The sequence below is a fragment of the Buteo buteo genome, chromosome 27 (genome assembly GCF_964188355.1).
Source record: "Buteo buteo chromosome 27, bButBut1.hap1.1, whole genome shotgun sequence".
Lineage (NCBI taxonomy): Eukaryota > Metazoa > Chordata > Aves > Accipitriformes > Accipitridae > Buteo > Buteo buteo.
In genome coordinates, this window is record NC_134197.1 from 14,067,140 (window position 1) to 14,089,042 (window position 21,903).

Below are 21,903 nucleotides of genomic sequence, written 5' to 3' on the forward strand. Positions count from 1 at the left end.
GTACTAGGTATAAAATAAAAACCCCTGGAGAAGTTCAATTATAAATATTTTATTTAAGAATATTGATTACACATGAGATGTCATTTGTTATGAATCTGTGTGCAGTTACTAGTTACACCATGAAGTGTATTTAAGTATTTGCTTAAACACTTATTTGGCACTGTCCACAGTATGCTGTAAACAATATTAACTTTATATGCTTCAGCTGCAGTGCTTTCTATGTATTCTCTAACATGATTTCATCAACATGTTGTACACAATTATACAGTTACTGAGTGTCAGTAAAAATTATAAAAACACCTAGAGTATTCATAATAAAAGTGAAGATGTGGTAAGACTTCAAATTACTGGACCTTTGCTTCTGTAAAAGTACAAGACTTGCTAGAGACATTTACTAAAACTACTGCACTGATATGTCGAACAAACTAATTCCCAAAATGCTGTCAAATACAGTTCTCGGTTTGACTTTCTTCTTGCTGATAATATGCTTACAAGGACAGTGATGACAATGAGGTTTTGTTGACCACCAATTTACCAGCCCTTTCCCCAGATTTCTACAACCTCTGTTCAAAAACCTGCTCAGGTTCTGACCAGCTAGTACCAGAATTCTGGTTTCTGCAGAGAGGCCTACAGAAGTCCCATTATTTTGAAGCTAGCAGAAGTGAGTGTACTTGAGTTTCCCAATACCAGCACTCAAAAAATAAAATGGGAAAACCATGATCAACACTTCTCAAAGCAGGTAAGAAACCTTTCATATTTTGGTAGCCGTATTAAACAAATCTTAACTCCTCTGTCTCTTATTATGTACTTAAAAATTGTGGTCAGATCTTAATAGGGCAACTATAAAGTCCACTGTGGTCCTTGTTTTTTGGTGCACAACATGATGTTAAACTTAGCAAAATCCAGATGCTTGCTAGCCAAGAAGAAAAAAAAAAAAAGCACCAGACCTAGTTCAAGTCAGCCTTAAGCAAAGAGACTTCCAAACCAATTCTTTGAAGAGAAACAAATTAATGAACTGTTGACACTTTTTGATCCCTGTGGCTTTCTAGAAGACCTCTGAAGTATCAATGACTTAGTATATACTATTAGAACAAAAATAGAATTACTTTGCATTATAAATGTGCAATTAGGACTAGGCCTTCACTTTAGTGGCTCTGATGTCAGGGAATGGCTAAGATCAAGCAGTTCTGCGGTAGTTTTACAAAATACCTCAAGTATTCATGTAGAACTTGTCATAGATAAATTAATGGCTATTGTGTGTTATGGGCAAATAGTAAGATAATCTCACATGATTCTGTAAGCTTTGTCAAATTACATACTTCAGGGTATAGTTTTCTCTGTACAAGTCTGATTGTAAGAGAAGTCAAAAGTTTTAAAATCCAGGATGAGGAAAAAAGTACAAGTACTTCATTTCCACTTACAGCGCTGCACATGTGGCTTGAGTGCATTAGTGCCTCTGAAGCAGTATGTGTAGGCTGAAGGCTGGGCACAGAGTAGCTGATGGCATCCTGATCCAGTTGGTGTGGCAGATGTCTGTATTCAGGGGAATAAAGCTGGAAATTACTCTGTAAAATACTGTACTTGGCAGTAGTGGAAAGCAGAGCTTTCCTTGAAACACCGATTTTATTCCAGCTACCATTAGAGAATGGCACTTTCTGTATGACAGGCATGTGGCTTTTAAGTGTTATGCCATACTTGTTGCTGCTTCTGGACACAAGAGTAAATCTACTGGGATTACCTGTGAAAACAGACTGTACCAGGTCGTATTTAGACAATCAGATAGGACCGTGAATGTAGAGAGGATGGCAATTAGTATGACCCAAGCCAGAAGGTGGAGGGCCACAGCTTCTACAAATGCACAGTGCGGGACAGTTGCATGTACCTGCTGGTGACCAGTACCAACGCTCTGCCTGGATCAAGATTGCATGGAGCAGCTTCCCTTGGGCAGGATTACAGACAGAACACAAACCTTAGTTTATGACTTTACACTTATCTTGTAAGTAGAGAAGACATGAATTAATGCAAACTAATTTCATAATCAGCGGTTCAGTGCAAGGGAACTGCTTTTTACTTGAAGTTTGCTAAGATGTCACTGAAAATGTTCAGAAAGAGGTGCGCATGATGATCCTTGAAGATCAGCGTTGGACGAAAACGAATTGACCTGTCGCCACAGCCTCCCAGCACAACACCTAGAATAAGAACAGAAGAGGTCCTCTAGTCATTTCCATCTTTGCCAAATATCGAGAAGATGCAAATATCTGAATGACGTTCACCTCACTGTGGAGGGCCAACAAGCTCCCCAAATCACTGCTAACCACACAATGATACAGCACCCAGTCAGTGGTGCAAAGGGGCCTCAAGCTTCCCAGCAACTCAGAAGAACACTGCGGGTGCCTGTAGCTGTTCTGTAAAACACTTGGGAGTGTTGGGACTAATCCCAACCTCAGTGGAAAGACTCCATCCAGCACAGAGCTCAAACAGCATCTGAGACTTCAAAAAGTGCAATACTCCACTAGTTAAGTACCTCAATGCCAGAACAAGACATAGTAGGTTTCTTTGCAATTTTGTTTTTAAACTACTTGGTTTTTAATTACGAGACGTTAAAAATCAATTAATTCTTTGAAACATCTGTGGACAATGAAAATCCATACCATGGAGCTGAGCTTACCTTGCCTATAAGAATAACCTTGGTTTACCATGAAACAAACAGCTTGCTTTCTCTCCCTGCTGGCTTAGTTTCCAAGAACAAAAAAATACCAGTCTTTTACACTCTAAAATTTTGGCTTCACAATAGTTTAGATGCATCATGCCTGCTTCTTGCAAGACATATAAGTAACAGCAAAAACTGACAGCAGCAAACCCATGACCCACACACAGTTAAATTCAAAGAGAATGTTAGGCTTCAGATCATGAGGTTCCCCTCCCAATACCGGGGCTTGTCTACAGCTGGGTAAGAGTTCTGTAGTTGTAGATCTGTGCCCATTTTAGGCAACTCATATTTCCTTATTAGGTATTCCATAAAACTCATAGTTTTTCTCCCTATGTTTTTGTGAGTGACAGTTACATTATGTCACAAAACCTCATGCCCTACATAGATCTCTTCCAGCAACGTCAGACCTATAGAAAAAGGTAAACATATATACCATGCAATGGACTGGTCCGATGTCTCTGAAAATACAAGTATTTCCAGAAATGTCTAAATACAGCTTTGTTCATAACTTCACTTCTGTCCTCTGATAGTGTAGTACACATATACCATACGAAAAAGGAAAGTTTAAAGCATTACATATGCTACTGTTTGTCATCTGAAGCTAATCCACACACAGAGACTTTCTTACCTTTGTTTCTGGCTATTGTAATTAACTTGTTTCTAGTTGCATCATTTGGAGTGTCAAACGAACAGAATGTTCCTCTTCCTCTCACTCTGCTGATAAGATGGGGGTAACGAGCCTGCAAAGAGAGGTGAGGAAGCATCCGTGGTGGCAGCTGCTGTGACAGAGGGCACCTGGTGGCAAGCTCTGCTCTGCTGGGCACTCTGCCACATGGAAACCCTGCTGCCGCCTCCGTTCCGGTGGAGTGGAGCTACTGCACAGGCTGGGTTTCTCACGAAACCTCGTGTCCTGTTCGCCCCTTTCTGACAAAGGTCTGAAAGCCATAGACTGCAGAGCCCAACAGCAGGCAGGTTCTCTCCTTGCAAAGCAGATGAACATCTGAGCAGGAAGCGAGAATGAATTTGCACCCCTGAGCTGGGTAAAGTAAAATTTTACTTCGAGCCTCCTGAAGCAAGTGTAAAGCACCTTGCATCTAAAACACACTCCAGGAAAACGTGAGCATAAATAATCTGGAATGGGGCTAAGAAACCAGCTCATTCTTATCCTGTACTAAGACACTTGCTAGTAGTATCTGCTTCACTTACTATCTGTTACAATCCTCATCTTTTTTAAGAGTAAATTTCTTTGGATAGTACTAGTTGTATTCTGGCCCTCCAAAGTGTGAAGATTAATTTTTTGTGTTCTCCTGCCTGCTATGCCTTGAAGTTGTGGAGAGAGCAGAGAATGTATTTGGGTTTATCCTGCACAAAATGCCTTTTGAAAGGCGAAAGCTGCAAGCCTACCCTTAAATGCCTATCTGATTTTCCTTGTCATGTGGGGCTGCATAGTTGAAGCTGTGAGGAATTTCCCTTAGTCAAGGGAGGGAAAGCTACAATTTTCTTGTTTCAAAGGCCCAATGGAATTGTAACAAAATATGAAGGCACTTTCCTTTAAAAAGAACTTTTGGGACAATGAAATGCTAGCTGCTTGTGATAACAGCAAAATAATTTAACTAGCTGCAGTTCATACCTTCAGATATTTGGGGGTGACTCTCTGTTTTGGATTAAGCTATATAAAATCAGCATTCTTAAGTCAGTAAAAGAAAGTTTACTTCAGTTTCAAATGGGACACAGTTATTCAGGCTTGCAGCGAAGTACCTAAACCAGCAAGTTACTGATTGTGGTCTAGTCCCCAGCTGGAGTTTGTTACTCCAGGTGTCTAAACTGGATGAGGTCAGACCCTACCTGATCAGCAAACTTCTTATCTGTAATCCTTCGAGATGCTTACCTGTAAATCCAGCAGCCCAGTCAGTAGTGCTTTCCCAGCGTGGGTTGCGTTGTTTAGAAGGTCTTCTCTTTTAATAACCTTAATGACTTCAGCAAGCATAAGGTTCTTGGATGGATCTCCAAGCCAGGTATTAAAAATCCGATAGGGCTTGGGAAAGGGTGGAGGGAAAGTTGTGAAACATGTTAATATGCAAATCACTATAATAAAGAAAAACAAGCCATCAAACTGGTAATGTCAACATCAGGTGTATGAAAAAGCATGCCCTAATACCAACCCCCTTTTTTTGTTGTAAGCACAAAATACAGCTGCCCTGCTGAGCAGAAACAAAGGGCAACTACCTTATGCTACAAATTTAGTGCATTCTGTCTTGCTGCTCTGACATCTCATTGAAACATGGCCATAGATGACATAGAAATCAGCATCATCTATACAGGTTTTACATTCAAGCTTTGTGTTCTCCCCCTTAATTTTTTTTTTCCATTTATTACATCAAAAATGTCATTAATGTGAAGAAGAAATCTTGCTGACAGAATCCATAATGCTGACATATGAGCTCTGAAGATACCAAGTTGCCCTATGGAAAAAGGTGTCAGTGATTGGATTTTGTACTGAAGGATAGTTCATTAGGCTAAACCCAGTTCTCCACTCCCTCCCACCAGCTTTATGACCTTTGTGACTGATAGCAACTGGAATAGAAGTGAAGAAGGACAACTGTTGTGTAAGCATAAAGCAAGTATCTATGAAATAGCAGGTCCATCTAGCTGAGCCTGCCTTACTGAAGGAAAGCTTGTCTCTTCCATGGACTTTACAGTTTCTTATGAATGGGTCACCGACTACTAGCACAGAGTTCAAATTTCATTGAAAATCTTACAGCATTTGGCCTGAACTCCTCTTTGTGGAAGAATCCTCCTGTCATCATCTTCTTACTGAATGTTACCACATCAGCTGGGTCATCCAGGCCCCAGTGCTCATGTGCCCAGAATTTTCCTGTGCAGCCGCCTCCCGTCTGCACCTCATCCACCAAGAACGCACAGCCATGCTGCAGAGATAGAAGTAAAGAGCAGGGAATGTGAGCCCTCATTTCCAAAACAAAAATACCTCTCTTTGCGAACAGATAATACGAGCCAATTACATGCAACATCCCTCCTTTACCCCCTTGACTGCTCCAAATCTCCCCTCCTCAACCCCCATACCAATGCCACTCACTGTACATTAGGTTTCACAATTAAAAATTCAGCTGTTTTTTCAGAAGGGCACTACAGACATATTTTCTACCTAAATTCACAAAGTACGTGTTTTTATATAGTCTTGAACATTTCTAGAGGATACCTGAAGACATATGGGAGCATCTTCAAAGCTCCTGAGGGAGGCAGAACAGCATTTTTAGGAGTTTTGATTGTTTTAAATAAGAAGTCTCTGCCTCAAATCTGAGTCAGGCATTTGTGGCACAAAGGCAATACCAGCAGCATCATCTGTTCAGTCTAGGGGCCTAAAATGATCCTGGAAGAGCTGCCTTTTCAGATGAGTCTGCTGAAAGAGCTACTCAGCTGTGAAGGACTATTTCGTTGAAACTTTGGGACAGGGAGATCAAGCTATATCATGATATTGTAATTAGAACTAATTGGTAAGTACTTTTGACAGCATCTCATTTTAGACAAAGCAAACCTTTTCATTTCACCTTATTTACTAAATCACCCTTGCATGAGCAGTTGTTAACAATGGGAAAAGCCGCTTTTTCTCACAGCAGAACACAATTTTCCAAGCATCACCTATGCTTTTCTCTGTAAGCAAACAAATGTTTTGAGGGTGAAAAAAGCATGGAGTAGGTCTTATTGATGGTCGTCACTTCTAAACAGGTAACTTCACATTCCAAGTATCAAGACATCTGTCCTTTTCATTGTTTTATTGGAGCATCAACTCTACAGTTGGACTCAATTTGTGTTTCAGCTTTTCTTGCAATTAAAACCAAATATGTCAACAGAAAATTACCCTTTTCCAAACCTGCCTCTTCTGAAATTGTTTGAACCCCTCAACAAATTGGCATTATCATATAAAGAACACTGCTGCGAAATCCATAGTTAATGAATGAGAGTAATTTCTCTCTTAGACATTAGAAGAAAATTTATTGGACTGAGGAAACCACTAGGTGCACATCAAATGGAAGAGAAGATACCGTGCTGACAATGGGTTGCTTGTATCTGAATACATACCTGTACATGACTACCCCAACTGCTACCAAGGAGGCCCGTGAAGCTCTCAAAGTGCCTGGGGCAGGGGGCAAGGCCTCTGGAGACACCAAGAAGTATTTGCATGTTTAGCTACCACTGAGTGAACAGTGAAATATTTTATTACCTTTCTGGCAATATCTCGTAGCTTTCTGAAGAAGTCATCTGAAGCATGATTGTCCCCACCCTCTGACTGTATTGGTTCTACAATGATTCCAGCCACAATCTTCTTCTTTTTCCTGTACTTTACAATCAGGTCTTCCACCTGTAAATCAAACATTTATGGTACATTCTCCTTTCAGGACATTCGCACATTTCCTCCCAGAAAGATTAAATCTCAGCAACAGAACTTCAACTTCTCATAAGCATTCCTGGCTATAAAGGTGTCAGGAAGCACGAGGAATTAACAAGTAGTTTTTCCAGCATTTAACACTGCCCTCTTGTTCCTGAATAATGCTTAAGTTTAAATCATACCCTAAACACATTGTAACTAGTTGCACATTTATCTACAAAGGTGTGAAAGCTCTAACAAATTTCAGCTGAAGATATAGTGGAAACCACTGTAGCTTGCTATGCCATTGCTGTCATTCCACCTAAGCAATACAGAAGAAAACAGATTTTGTGTCAGAAAATAAAACTCGGCTAATGTATTAAAGAAGGTAATCTGGTAAATTTGCTTTCTCTAGTCACTTACTTCAGATACTCAAAATTAATCAGATGAAATAGTGCAGAAATCCTGTTGCTGACAAGGGGCTTACAGAGAAGTTTTAGTTAACCTTGTAGTACCAGTTGCTGTGATTAGTAGTGTCATTTGTACTTGAAATACCCTTTACAGCTTTCAGGGCCCATAACCCGTGTAGGCTGTATTGGGTTTCGAAACCCAATGGTTTCCAAAGGGTGCCAGTAAGCCAATCCACAGACTTTCAAAGAAAGCATTTGGCTTTTTATTTTGGTGTTTTTTGTTTGTTGTTTTTTTTTTTTAAATAACAGCTTCAAGTCTGTGGATTGATTTTTTTGCATCACAATTCCCCCACCCCAAGCTATTGTGGAGCAAACACAGGGAAGCAGTTTGCTATGCTTTCTGTTTTCTCTGAAGTCAGGCAGGTTTGAGTAAGAAGTCTCTGATCCAGCTCTCCGCAGCCATCCAGAGCGCTGCTGCGCTCTGTTCAGCTCACCACAACCCCCTGCCCTAGTCACTTACGACGCTCCAGATTGTGCACTACTGCAGGTCCAGTCACAGGGCACACCATGCCTTGCTCCCCACCTCCATCTCTCAAGAGTGAGCCCTTGCAAGCGACAGATCCTGGATCCCAGTGTGCCCAACAGGGAATCCAATCCCATGGTTCTGGTACCTGGAGATGGTTTTCCTCCCTTAAACTGTGTTCTGCCCACCTTTCCTTTCTCCTGGGCTAGGGAAGGCAGAGTCCCTGCCCACGCACTCCCTGCAGCCATGGGTAGGATCAGAGCTTTATGCCAGAAGGTTACCACAGAAAAGCTGAAAAACTTGAAATACTGTTACAGGTTCTCTTTGCAGAGGATTATGCACGCTGTGCGCTCTCTTAGTCCAGGTCCCTTTGCAAGATCTGGCAGACAAGTTGACTGTGATACAACGAGCTGCTCCTGCATGGGAAATTTCACTTTGGTATGATTCGTGTAGACCTCTAATTGACAGTAAGCTGGCTGTTGTTCTGAAAGGCAGGGACAAACTTCTGACTGTAAACAACAGTGAATGCTGTTTTTATCACATGCTGTTCCAATCCCTGAAAACATTCTTTTAGTGAAAAACAGCTAATCCTACTAGCACTATTCATTACTTCAAAACAAAACCAGCAGAAAGCTGCCAGTGAATTTTTTACCTCCTCTAAACAACGGGCTTCTTCCTGTTGATTCTCTTTCACAAAGTCTTCCAGAGGATACTTTAGCCTTGGGAATGGAGCAATAGGCCAGTCCAGCGATGGAATGTCCAATTTGTGAATTGCTTTAGAGTGAGTTGTAGCTAAGCAACCTAAACCCAGAAAAGCAAAAATGAAAGTAATACCTGTCTAGGAACAATACAGGAAAAAAGCTACCAAGAGGTGAAAAATTGCCTGACACCAGGACTGTAGAATTCTCTTAATTGCTCTATGTTTTTACTTCATTTTCTGAAATACTGGTTAATGGGATTTAGTCAAGCTTAAGTGGATTGCTCTAGCTTTTAAACACCAGTTTCCACATGCACTGTTCCAGAAGAACCGGAGAACCTCTGTAAATCTGAATAGGCTGCTCAGACAAGATACGTTTCACCTGTCCAAAGAAAACTGCTCGCAAAGCTCAGAATTACAGCATTCTTGGGTAACATGTTTAGAACAGGGACTGAGCCAATATAAAATGGTAAAAATGAGTGACATCTTGTTTGCATATTGTGGTGATTTTACCCCAGGAGTTAAGATTTTTTACTAGTATAGACAGGAAACCTTGGATTCAGAATGAAAATAGGAGACCTTCTGAAAATAAATTTTCAAAAAAATATAAAATTAATTCCCACCGTCACTCAAATATTCTGTTTCAGTACTGGTGGGGCTTCAACGGCAAGCCTTCAATAAACCTACAGCTCCTCCAGTGGTAGCATTTGTCTAAGGAAAAAACCACTCTTCCGAAACTACAGTGAGATGACAGCTTACTGCAGCGGCCGAGAGGAGCGAAAGAAAAGGGAGGTTGTCACCGGCGGTGCTTTTCTTACCCAGGGTCCTTCCGTGGAAGCCGCCCATGAAGGAGAGCATGGCGTAGTCGGGGCAGCCGGGGGGCTGCAAGTAGAGCAGAGAGGCGGGCAGTCAGCGTGCGGTGCCGCGGGTGGGTGGGTGGCCCTGCTGCCCGCGCGGCTGCGGGCGCCTGACGCAACCCAGGCACAAACCCGTGGCCAGGGCACAGCGGGACGGCTGGATCCAAGCTGCTGCCTCTCGCAGCATGCAGATTGGTTTCCTCTGCAACCATCAGGCACCGCAAATTGTTTTGTTTACCCGTTTGAACAAATACATTTGTCGTCCCCCAAAAACTGCCCGACCTCCTAGAATACGTCGTTAATACTAATGAATACGTGGCACTTTGTACCGTATCATAATATCGCTTCACACATGAGCACGCACAAAGGCTAAGCATTCAGTACAATCAGCCCCTTTTTGTACAAAGTATGAGGACGCGTACGGGGTGGCCGTGCCCAGGGGTGGCTGCGGGGGCTCTGCGAGGAGAGGCTGGGGGGGGCCTGTGCTGGATGCCCTGTGCACTCCTGATGCCTTGCTGTACCAAGAATGAGAAGGAACCACAACAAAAGACATGCAAACTGTATACCGTCTGGAATTAAATAAAAGGATATACTGGGGCTAACCCTCCACCCCCACTAAAAATAGAAATTCTCTTTCTTTATGCCTCTCTCTTATCCTGCAAGTGAGAAGATTGTCGCCACTTACACAACCCGTTTACACCTTTAGTCTTGTACCCCACACTCAGCTACAGGGTCAAGGCTGCAATATTTGTAACTGGATTGCAGAGGATTGCCCCCAAAAGGGGGATGGAGTTGCCCTCTCAAATCTGTCCCCTCCCCAGCTGTAAAGAGAACTCAAAACAATTAAAGAGGGATCCTAATGTTTAGATAGCTGAACGTGGACAAAAAGTGATCATTAGTTTTACACATCTTTGGTCATCTTGTAAAATTCCTGCTCCTTCAGGTCATGGCGTGCCATCCTCTTACTAGTATTGGCACAGCCATCTGTCTGACCATGCTGTAAGCAACACCACAGAACTTAAAAAATAATTCTGAAGACAAACAGAACAACAACAACAACAGAAAACCTGTAAGAACCCTCCTCATTTTTAAAGCCAAATGAGTTTCCTAATCCCATGTGAATGAATTGAATGCTCATCACTACAGAAGTGCCAAAGATCAGGCTGGGACCAGCAGGTTATTAATTTCTAACATGTTTATCTCAAAGAGGAGATTAAATACTCTGTTTTCTGCTACTGTTGCATGTTAAGATTTGTGACTGGCAAGAGTGAGACCACCTCAGTTGAAGGTGACTAGGAATTCCGAGGTTTATCAGCTGCATCTCAATTTCCTCATCATGCCTGTTAACATTTAGTCAGTCAAATTTTAACCAACTCCTTCATCAGTTTTAAGCCATAAAATCACAACTTCTGAAACAAAAAATTAGAAGGTCTGTTGTTCTTATTTGTAAACTTTTCTATGTATTAATGATCTCCATGGACCCATCCATCATGTGGGCCCCTCTATAGCAAACAATATGTCATGAAAAAAGGGAGATCTTCCCAAGATTCACAACTGGCAAGGATGCAAAAGAATACAAGCAGCAGGTCTTGATATTTGTTGGGAGCAGTTTGTATTTCACCATTTCCTAAATTTACAAATTCGAGATTCCACTTGAGATATAGTAAAGCCGATTTTTCCTCCCAATCTTCCCATATAAACCCAAGCCAATGGTACATCTGTAGGTGTGGTAAAGAACAAATGTTACCTGGTTAATCATACAAGATTCCAGTTCTTCTTTTGTGACATTATTATGGCCCCTCTCCTTGTTCTGCAAAAAACAAACAACAAAAACAACAAAACAACCCAACAGATAGTTTTCCTGTAGTTCTCACCACTGCATTTATGGCTGAATCACAAATTAGTAATGCTGGTATTCCAAATTAGAGCCAACAAAGATAGGGACTGTCTCTCTTACATACTGACTGCAATCTGCATTTTCTTTATTTCCTTTTCTTTATAATTTCTAAATTTGTGGCAATATAAAGTGAAAGCTTAGATGAAGACTTTTTAATAAAGATTTTATACTAGGTTGAATATAAATAACATCATGAACAAAAGAACCTCTAAGCTTTGCTTTGTTTTACAGTAACAGTTCTGATGATGAATAAATACTCATTTCTACATTTAAACCTACAAAAAACATCTTAGTATTTTACTCACTCTGTACCACATAAATATTGCTTTAAAGGCATTTTCATTAGAGCAGGATCCACAAGACATGGTGATCACCTGTGGCAGACCCTTAGGAGCCACCTGTTGATGAAGACAGAAAATTACTCCAAAATATTAAGCACACGTATAGTGCCAAGTGATGATAATACTGATCAGTCCTTAACATCATGAGCTTGAGTATAATGGGAGACCAACTGCGCCTCGGATGAGGAAAGCCAATTTCAACTACAGCTGAGAGGGCTCAATTCAGTTTCAGTCCCAAGGATCTTCAAATTTAAATCAAGACAAACAGAAGCCACTTATTCCACTGTCTCTTATGAAAGCACAGTGAACAGAAGTTAGTGAAAATGTGTTTTCTCATCAGTTCTTGAATCCAGAATGAAAGAGGCAGTATCTGTGCAGAGCAGACATGTCACCCTCTCACATTCAGCTGTCAAGTTGAGGAAAAAGGTTCGATCTCATCACTTGTGGTGGGAAGGCAGGTGGGCAAACAGCTAATCTGTAATGTTCCCTATTAAAATCCATAACATCCCTTGATATGCCCGTGTGCCTAAACACAGAACATGGTAACTCATCACTGCTATCTCAAACTTACTGATAACAAAGATTCCTTCAGTCTTTCTGCAAAGTTCTCTGGAGGTAAAATCCCTAGGGCAGGTCTGTTGATAAAAGTGCTCTACAAAGACAAAGGAAGAGAAATTGTTACTTTTTACTATTACATGAAAAATACCATGTTAATATCAAGGCAGTTACATTTTATTCTAATTACAAATACCAGCCAGAAATTTGTAGTCGTGGCACAAGGAGTTTTAAAGCCAGGCAATAATATTCATGTCTTAGAATATGTTTTTCTGTCTGATCCGTAATACTTTCTTCTTGCAGAACTTCTTAGAAAAGGTGCATGCTAACTGATACTGACATTTCCTCTTCAATATTACCATTTTAGTTGCTCAATCTCAATTTTCCTTATACACAGGAAATACACTTTAAAATCTTAATTACTTGCCTTCAGTTTGAGTAGCTATATCTAAATTCAGTTAGGACAGCAGCACTTTCTTCCTTATTGAGCTTCAAGACAGACCATTTCAGAATGCTGTGGTTATAAACACCCTCCAGACACTATTACAATGGGATTTAGGGGAACAAGGCAAAGGTAAACTTAAAGGATAGGTGCCACATCTGAGAAAGATAACACACATGCAAGGATCAGCAACACAACGCTACAATAAAATAGATTCCTGACAAAAAACTTGTGCACACAGGCATGCTGTCTCCTGTCTAGACTTCTCTGGCACGTACAGTAATGGGCAGTGCAGCAAGGAGATTGGTGAGAAGCTACCCTGCATGTTATTATTGTCTCACTACTCGGGAACAGGCATTTAATCAAGCTCAAGAACATTGACTATGATATATCCAGACATGGTGGTGAAATTCCTTTTCAACTGTGTACTGTTTCTGTGAAGCTTGCTGATTTGCAGGTAAATATTTCCTGTTCTAGGGCCTTCAGTTTGCACAGTCATCCTTCTCAGTGCCTCAGCCTGAATTAGAGGTACATTCTTTATTGTGCATTACAACAGCAGATTTCTAGCTTCCCAGTTTTCTCCTTTCCATTTCCTGATCGAGGTCTGACATGGACCAGGGGCCACCCATGCTGAAATAGTCTTCATGGATGCCATGGATCTCTCCTAACAGTGGAATTCCATAGCCTACCAGGAAACTACCTGGTTGACCTCATGTCTGCTTCCCAGAATTCCTTTCTCCAACCATTCCCTTTCTCTGTTACCAGAACCGAATCTGTTTTGCTGCAAAACCCTTGGTAATCACAGAAGTGACTACAGGAACGCAGCCTTCCCATACCTACGTGGAGGTTACGGAGAAGATGAAGGCAGGCTCTTCAATGGGAAGATGAGAAGCAACGGGCATAAATGAAAACATGGGAGGTGCTGATTTCGGTATAAGGAAAAGCTTTTTCACCAAGAGAACAGTGAAGCAGTGGAACACATCGCCCAAAGAGGTTGTGCAGTCTCCCTCCCTGGAGGTTGTCAAGACCCCAGATAAAGCCCTGGAGCAGCCGGTCTGATCTCACAGCCGACCCTCTCTGAGCAGGAGGTTGGGCAAGAGACCGCCTGCGGTCCCTTCCAACTTCAGTTGTCCCACTGGTCCTATGAAGTGGCCACATCAGGATTCACACCTTTGAGAAAGGTAATTTTGGTGTCAGTGAACAGCAGCTGGTGGGAAAACTGAGCCTGCTGCCCACACAGGTGTTTCTAAAGAGCAGCTCTGGAAAAAGCCCCTCAGTCTCCCCAGTCCACTAATGGAGATGAATTTGTCACGTTTATGCAATTAATTTAAATTAAGTGTCATGGATTAAAATTGATTCATCATTGCTCTTAGACTTTGTAGGTAATCTTATTTGATTCACAATGTGCTACTTTTTATTTTAAATTAAATTTGCTCAGAAAAGGACAAGCTCAATAAATTTGCCAACTGCAAAGCAGCATTATTTGCCCCTTTTTTTTTGTTTAATTGTTGTTTTTCTTGTTGTTGTAACAAGTCATCGTTAAAATTAAAGGCTAAGCTTCAATGACTTAAGTCTTTATGGGTCTCCAGAGGGGACAGACTGCCTTCCCCCAGACATTTATTTTCAGCGCAACTCAAGCTTGCACATTTATCAGCATCCTTCAATCTTTTTCCTCAATACAAGTACTCATTTATTCAGATGTGTGGACCACAGCAAGAGGTGAGAGTTGTCACAATGTACTGTAGGAACATCTCATCAGAATTCTTAGGGAAAAACAAATATCATATAAGATATAACAGAGTACAAGCTAGTACTTTGTAGCTTGTACAAGCGTGTTGCTTCCAAAGCAACGTTTGTTTCAACAGACTCAAGCTTAAAAAAAACCTAAGGATGTTACTGACAGATTAACACAAAGTTTTTGTTTAGTATGTATGAGAAATCTTACTTGACTTTTTATCTCAGTTTAGAAGTAAATTTTCATACAAAGTTAGAGATATGAGACCATAAATTTGTTGTGAATTTGATTACATCACAATCAATGGACAACATTTGCCATTGAGCAGAAAAGTGTATTTTTCTTTTGTGGTTAATAAGATAGTCAGTACTGAGAAAAACAGAACATCGACATCAAGCTGCTATGGTCTCAAATGAACAGATGCATATTCTGTTCTTTATAGCTGGTTATAAAGAGGGTACATGGAGGATTACAAACAAACCAAACAAAAAAATCCCTCCAAAAAACCACCAATCCCATTGTTAACATTAGAAAAGGGCCCTACCTCAATGTGTATTACTGAAAAAAAGTACTTTCACAATAAAGCTGGCACTTTATCTGCAGTCAGACCCCAGCACGCACTCCTGTCTGCAGTGAGGTTTGCACAAGTTCTGGGTCTTCGCAGCTCTCTGGCCTTGGCTCTGCAAAACTTCACTGCAAAACTGACATCCTGCCTACACCGTGCCCAGGCTAAAGCCTGCCAGAAATCCTAAGTGCGCAGTCAGGTGCAGACTAACAGGTTTAGTGCCACCCTCTCCACTCAATTAGTGCAGGTTTCAGAAATTGGAACAGGGTACCAATAACATCTCTGATGCTCATCTGTGGCAGAGAGGGGTCCTGGTTGCACCATTCATTCTGGACTATGGAGACAGTTCCTTTTACTGCAGGCTTCTAGCTCGCAGCCTGTTAACTTCCCTTTTCCAGTGGACAAATTAGCAACTGCCACCAGGGAACAGGTTTTTTTGGTTTTGTTCTTTTGTTGGTTTGGGTTTTGGGGAGTTTTGTTTGTTTGTTTTTTAAATCTGACTTTGCCTACTGCTGCATTATTATTGTTATTCTCTCAGAAATAGGTTTTACAAGTTAACGTAAGTATTTAGACATATCAGTGCTTCTGTAATACCCAGATCTGCCTTTGAGAACTCCTGCATTTCTAGCCCTGGTGTTTTTTTTAAAATCTTGAAGTATTTTAGTTCTGGGCAAGGCAGAATTTCCCATCCTGAAGAAATGAGAACTCCATAAAGCAAATCAGCTGAGGGAACTCAAATGTCTGCACTTCTCTAACATGCTGGCTCAGGATTTACAGTCTGCTGGAGTGAGCCAGCAGGTTCTTTCGGAAGGGAAATGCAGGTATGAGAGGGAACTGGCCCACACTTGAGCTATGCCCTTGCAGGCAGCGTGGACACCTGTTACTGGTTTGCAGAAACAGTGGCTCAAGTCACTAAAGACAGTACAACCAACAAGGATCTACTGATGTGCAGTGAAAAAAACAGTGAGCTCAACTTATCTATGTACTATATGCATAAGCTATTGTGCCAATAAAAGTTACAATTTTAAAATTTGCACAAAATCATTATGGAATCCAAAACTTCTGTCCGAGCAGTAAAAAAACAAAGCTTCAAATAGAATGCAACTTTCTTTCAGTGATTTCTGTAATTCAGGTTATTTCCAATCACTATCAGTATACTGTTAGGGAAAACAGGAAGATACTTTATTTAAGAATCAGTTACTCTGTTTTGAAATAATCCTGTCACTCTAGTCTAATGATTTTAATTTTTCAAGGACATGTCAGTGGTTTAGTCAACTTAGTACTTAGGAGATGGGAATCAGCCAGTACCCCTACAAGTACCCCCCCCCCCCCCCCCAAAAAAAAAAACCAATCAACCACCCAAGAAACCCAAAACACCCACAGAATTCCAGACTTAAGGTGCCATTTTCATATTCAAAATACTATATTCTCTCGCAAGGACTTGTGCTTGCTTTCAGGCTCAAAAATCTTCACTCAACAACACCGCTCAAATAGTTAATTGGAAACACTGTGCTTGAACTATGATTTAAAACTGGCTGCAAACATATCAAGTGCTTGCATCACCCAAATGTTTACTTCTTGTAAAGCTTCACAGAGGTTTTGGTGTCTTCTTAAACACTACCAAGCTCTTTTCATCTAGTGAGAAATAAAGAAAGCAGATCCTATCATACTTTAAATTGAGTCATTAAGCATTCATTATCAGTTTAAGAAAAACTAAAAAGACCGCCACAAGGAGGGAGAAGACTTCTTCAAGTACTTAATGTTTTAATTCACTTACTAAGTTCTGTGGCTGCTGTAGAAGCTTTATCAGAGAGGGATGGCTGTAACCTAATTAAAAAGAACAAACAAAGAAAACAGTTATTTGTCTGGTTTCAATAAATTAATGTAAAGCATAACCTAGAGAATAGCCTTACCTTAATGCTTGACTGTTTCTGTGTAAGTTGTATATGTTTTAACTACTAATAACAGAACTTCAAAAGAAGTAGGACAAACCTCTCTTCTTTTGCAAAATATATTATCTGGAACTTTGGTACAAATTTTGTGTCAGGCAATAGCAAAACATATTTTAGTACTGAAAGTTAAAAATTGAACACAAAAATAAATGAACATGACATGGATCTTTTGCCTGATGGGGCCTGATTGAAGCATCACAGTTTCTACTAAGTACTGTGGGAGCGACATTATTAAATGCTTGCTCACTCTCCTTTCTAGGTTTCCCACATGTATTTGGTTTCTGTACAGTACAACGTGCAAACCTCTCCTCTTCCTCAGTTAAGAGCAGACATCGCTTTCTGCCAGTGCAGCCCACAAGCCGTTGTTTCTGTTAGTCACCATTTAGCTGTGGCATCGAAGCATCTCCAGTTTCTCCTGCCTGAAGCTGGCTGCTTACCGTTCTCGCTCACCGTAACCCTGACCGGCTGAGCTTACGTGGCTCCCACTGAGCACTGACCACCCAACACGCATTTCAGAAACGGCTTCTGACACTGAACCACAGAGGGAAGCTCCCCATGCAGCTGTGTGCATTTACAGTAGCTGGTGCTACACTTCTGGCCTCGTAGCAATTTTTACCCTCCTTGAATATCATACTGATTATTTCTAGCACAATAACAGAGGTTTTTTTCACCCCCCTGTGCTTTTTAACTGATTGGATTTTTCCTCATTGTAAAATCAACTTAGAAGCATATATTCCCCCCTTAATGCTTTTCTTCCATGCAGTTCCGCAGTCTTTGGCAGCTGACCGTAAGAAATAAACAAGCAAAAATTCACATATTTACCGATTTCCCAAAGAAAGCTCATTTAGCAATTGTAATTTCAGTGCATTATAATGTGCTAACAAAACATCAGCAAAGGCTTTTCATCCCTCAGCAGATACAGCCGGATGCTGCAGGGTAACCTTAGTAGCACAGCAGTGCTGTTCTCAGAGATGTTTTTTCATTGCTGATGCATGCAACGAGCACACGTTATGGCAGACCCAGCAGGGGTAAGCACTGGGACACCAGCAGAATTTTGCCAATGGCTTGACGGCACTCCTTGACATCTCTCACAGTTGGATGGCATTCAGCACCGCTATTGTCTACAATGCTATCTAAACACTCTCTGTGCGCAAGGTGCTGCCAAACTTGGTTTTGAGACGTGAACATGCTGGCCTCCACGTTATCTAGGCTTTCACATATATATACACTCATTTATTTGCATGCATGAAGATGCATATTCCAACCCTGTATACTGCAGATGTTCATGTGTGATCATTAACAATTCTACCAGAAGGAAGAGGCTGTCTACATAGATAGCCATATACTTAAAACTCACGGACTGATAAGCACCCAAATCTCTAACCCACCACAACCCATTAGTTATTCCAAGACACCTCTCTGGAAATCTTTCCTTCTCAGTCATAGATTTACATACCTCAGCTGTGCATCACCGTAAAAAAACCTGTTTGATAAATTGGTGCCTTGTATTAAAGAAGGAGATTCTGCACTTTTCACATTCTCTCATGACCAGCTTTTTTTTCCCTTCCCATTTTCCTTACTTTGACAAACTTTTATTTGGAAAAAGAGGCAACAATTTGTCCTTTTTACCCAGAAACATCAAGATACTAAGAATGCTTTGCGTTTAACGCAACAAAGGTGCTTAATTTATACCCATTGATGTTCTGTGGGATAACTTGCTTGCTTTACAGGTAAACCAGTGTATCTGATGTAAAAAAAAAAAAAAAAAAAAAGAGCTCAAAGGAGCCCAGAAAATTTCATTTTAAGCCTCATTTCTAATGTATGAAATGCCAAAGCCAGAGATTAATATCATCTTTTATATTCCTGTGTAGAAACAGTTGGAAACCTCATTTTCCCTACTGCTGAAGAAGTCAGACCACTCTAATTTTATTACAAAAACTTATCATGCCTCTGAACTCCTCATTCTAGTTGAATGACAATAGCCCTGATTATCCCGTCTGAGCAATGGAGCATTAGGCTACTGCATTAACAAATCAATTATAAATTTCATTTTGAATATTTTAGTTCAAAACAAGGAAATATCCAGATTGTTTTAACCACATGTCATGCCACAAAGAATCTGTTAAAATTATTATGAAGATAATGCAAGCAGTTATTTGGGACACAAACAACTATATCTGCATTGCATCTGCTGTCATAGGAAGAATAGTTGTTAGGCTAGAGGGAATGACACAGTTGAAAGCTGTGCTGCTGAGAGCTGCAGCTGTGGCTACCACTGAGAGCACCTCTGAGAGTATATCCAGTGTTTTGGAAATCTCCAAACTAAACCTTACAGAAGTTTGTTATAAATAGCTCCCATTGCTTAGGAAGCTTAACCATTAACTCTGGTATTGCTTGTAAAAACATGTAATTCTGATGCTGCTGTTAAGATGCATGAAGAATGCAGAGATCTTTGCATCTTCTCCTATGTAACACAAATTCAAGGCTTCTATTACCCATAACTTACTCTTTTCCACCCACACAAGATGTCTCTCCTATTCTTTTCACTTCAGGCTGAGTGGCCTGGTCTCCCTCCTAACATTCCCTATTCCACTGGTGCATACTCAAACAGGGCCCAGTAAAAGAAGAGAGAATCCTTAAAGCCTGACTGTTTCTGAAAGAGTAGGTCTGTGTGTAGAAAGATGCTGAACTGGTACATGGGTTCATAGTCATGAAATAACACCAGTAAGAACTAAATGGTTAAATAACTATTATATAACCATGGTAGACAAAGACAAAAAGCTCTAGGCTGAGACAGCAAAGACAGTAACTTGTTTCATTGCCTTGACCAACACAAGGGTTTCTAGATTTAAAAATCCACTCTCAAATACATTCCTATAAGAAGTGACAGAGCTGGCTCTTAAGACAAGGGCACCTGCTTCATCACTCTTGCTGTGTGTCTAGATCAATGCGACAGGAAAGTACATGTCCTCCAGGCTCATGAATGTGCCTGTCTGCAAAAGGAAAAAAACTGGAGGCTGCTAAAATAATGAGATGGAGAAAGCCCAATGAATCCATTTGAACTGAGCAGCAGGCTGCTGTCAATATCAAACTACACCTCTCCACATCTCTCCAAACAAAAACAGACCTTCCCAGCAATGGAAAACAGATTGTTTCATTTGCTGTTCCAGGATGTTTGCTAGTAAACACATCGATAGAAGCTCCTCTTGCATTTGGCTCCATGGGGTTTCTAACTCTATTAGATTAGATACAGGTTTAAAGGAGCATTTTGTGCTACAACTTCCCCAAAACCATCTAAAAAAACTGTTTAACTTTTGTTTTTCAGCAAGAAACAGCCCAGAACATCTTTGCCAAGAGGTTTTTTTACACTTTAATTCTTATCTCTCTGCACAGGCACTTATTCCCTCTCAACCTCTGCTGATAAATATATTCTAGGGTAGCAGATCATTATTAAATCTTGGGGAGTCCTGACAGATTCATAAAAGGTTTTATAGGATTTACTTGCAGAGATAAGCACAGATGACTAGCGAGCACTTTGTGATCTTGTTTTGGTGTCCCAGTCTAGAACCTAACGCTGTCACCAAGCAGGACATTATTAGCAACCTCTGCAGCTTCAGATAGTCAGTCTCATCATTCAGTACATCTTAAAAAAAATAAATTAATGCTGTGTGTTCAGTTAGATTTAGGTCAGCCTGTAAGTATTAAATTTCCATTTACTTCTTGTTGCTACACATCATAGAGCCATTATCTGAGAAGATGCATGAAGCACTGTACTGTAGTTCCTTCATGACTGAGCAACATGTCATTTAGGACAAAAAAACCCAGCTGATCATCAAGAAGGCATTGCCACACATGAAGGAGGAACTAGATGGCTTAGCTGAGGATCAGTTATAGGTACTGGAGTCTTATATCTATGTCACCAGTTTCAATCAACCAGAGAAAGTAAACTGTAGAAGCCCCTGCCCCTTTCTGCCCATTAAGAAAATATTTCCCCCCTAATACTTCAGTATTTTATACACAAAGACTGTATTAAGAGGTATGCTTGCACCATCAAGTGCTACAAGGTCAGAAAGCCTCAGTGCACTGTCTGCACAATCTTAATTTCATTCTTTTGGAGCATGCACTTACTTTCCTTTGACTACATGACTATGCACTAGTTTCTCCAAATTAGCATTTCTTCTGTGAAGAATGGAAGGTCTTGAACACTAAATGCACTTCCTTTCCTAGAAACCTAAAATCCAATCCCATTTCAGTTAGATGAGCACTGGCATGCAAGCATTGTGCTCCTTTGTCTCACCCCTATTTCTACATTATCGGTGACAGTTATTGCCGTGCAGACTCTAAAAGATAAAAAGTATCGAGAACTTGTTTTGATGAAAATAAGCTAGAAACATTGAAGAGTTCTGGAATGACTACGCATTTATTGAGGAGCTACACAAGAGCAAAAATACTAACTGTCTGCAAAGAAGATTGGAATAAATGAAAACACATTGCAGTCACAAGGTCTTAGATGCCAAAAATTTGGTAATGACCTGAACATCACTAAATTCTCTTTCCCAATAAAGGAGGCCTGTAGGGATGATTTTGAGTCATCATGGTTTCTATAGATAGCACAACATCTACCTTTTAAACTACCCCAGCACTTCTGCTCATTTTGCTTCTGCAGAAATATATTTTTAAGCAACTGAGAGGAACCATGGACGAGGAACAAACAAACTGAACACCCACTGAACCTATATTCCCTGCAGTTGGGGTCTGCATCTCTGCCTTGCTTCTTTTCCTTCTTGAAATGCTTCACAAAAAAATCCACCAACTTTCCTACGCACTTGAGAAGT

The 21,903-nt window shown here is 40.7% G+C and overlaps 1 protein-coding gene across 3 annotated transcripts in view; it reads right to left on the minus strand.

Annotated features, from left to right (window-relative positions):
* Window positions 1-28: 28 nt before the first annotated feature.
* Window positions 29-21,903, minus strand: part of ABAT (4-aminobutyrate aminotransferase) — a 60,655-nt gene continuing 38,780 nt past the window's right edge. For all 3 annotated transcript variants that reach the window (XM_075058748.1, XM_075058749.1, XM_075058750.1), the window contains 11 exons: window positions 16,894-16,943; window positions 12,391-12,471; window positions 11,784-11,876; window positions 11,329-11,391; window positions 9,543-9,606; window positions 8,680-8,828; window positions 6,951-7,088; window positions 5,470-5,637; window positions 4,599-4,745; window positions 3,339-3,450; window positions 29-2,189 (listed from right to left, as the gene is read on the minus strand). In XM_075058748.1, coding sequence (XP_074914849.1) covers window positions 2,068-2,189; window positions 3,339-3,450; window positions 4,599-4,745; window positions 5,470-5,637; window positions 6,951-7,088; window positions 8,680-8,828; window positions 9,543-9,606; window positions 11,329-11,391; window positions 11,784-11,876; window positions 12,391-12,471; window positions 16,894-16,943 — 1,187 coding nt within the window. In that variant the 3' untranslated portion in view covers window positions 29-2,067. The remainder of the gene's footprint in view (window positions 2,190-3,338; window positions 3,451-4,598; window positions 4,746-5,469; window positions 5,638-6,950; window positions 7,089-8,679; window positions 8,829-9,542; window positions 9,607-11,328; window positions 11,392-11,783; window positions 11,877-12,390; window positions 12,472-16,893; window positions 16,944-21,903) is intronic.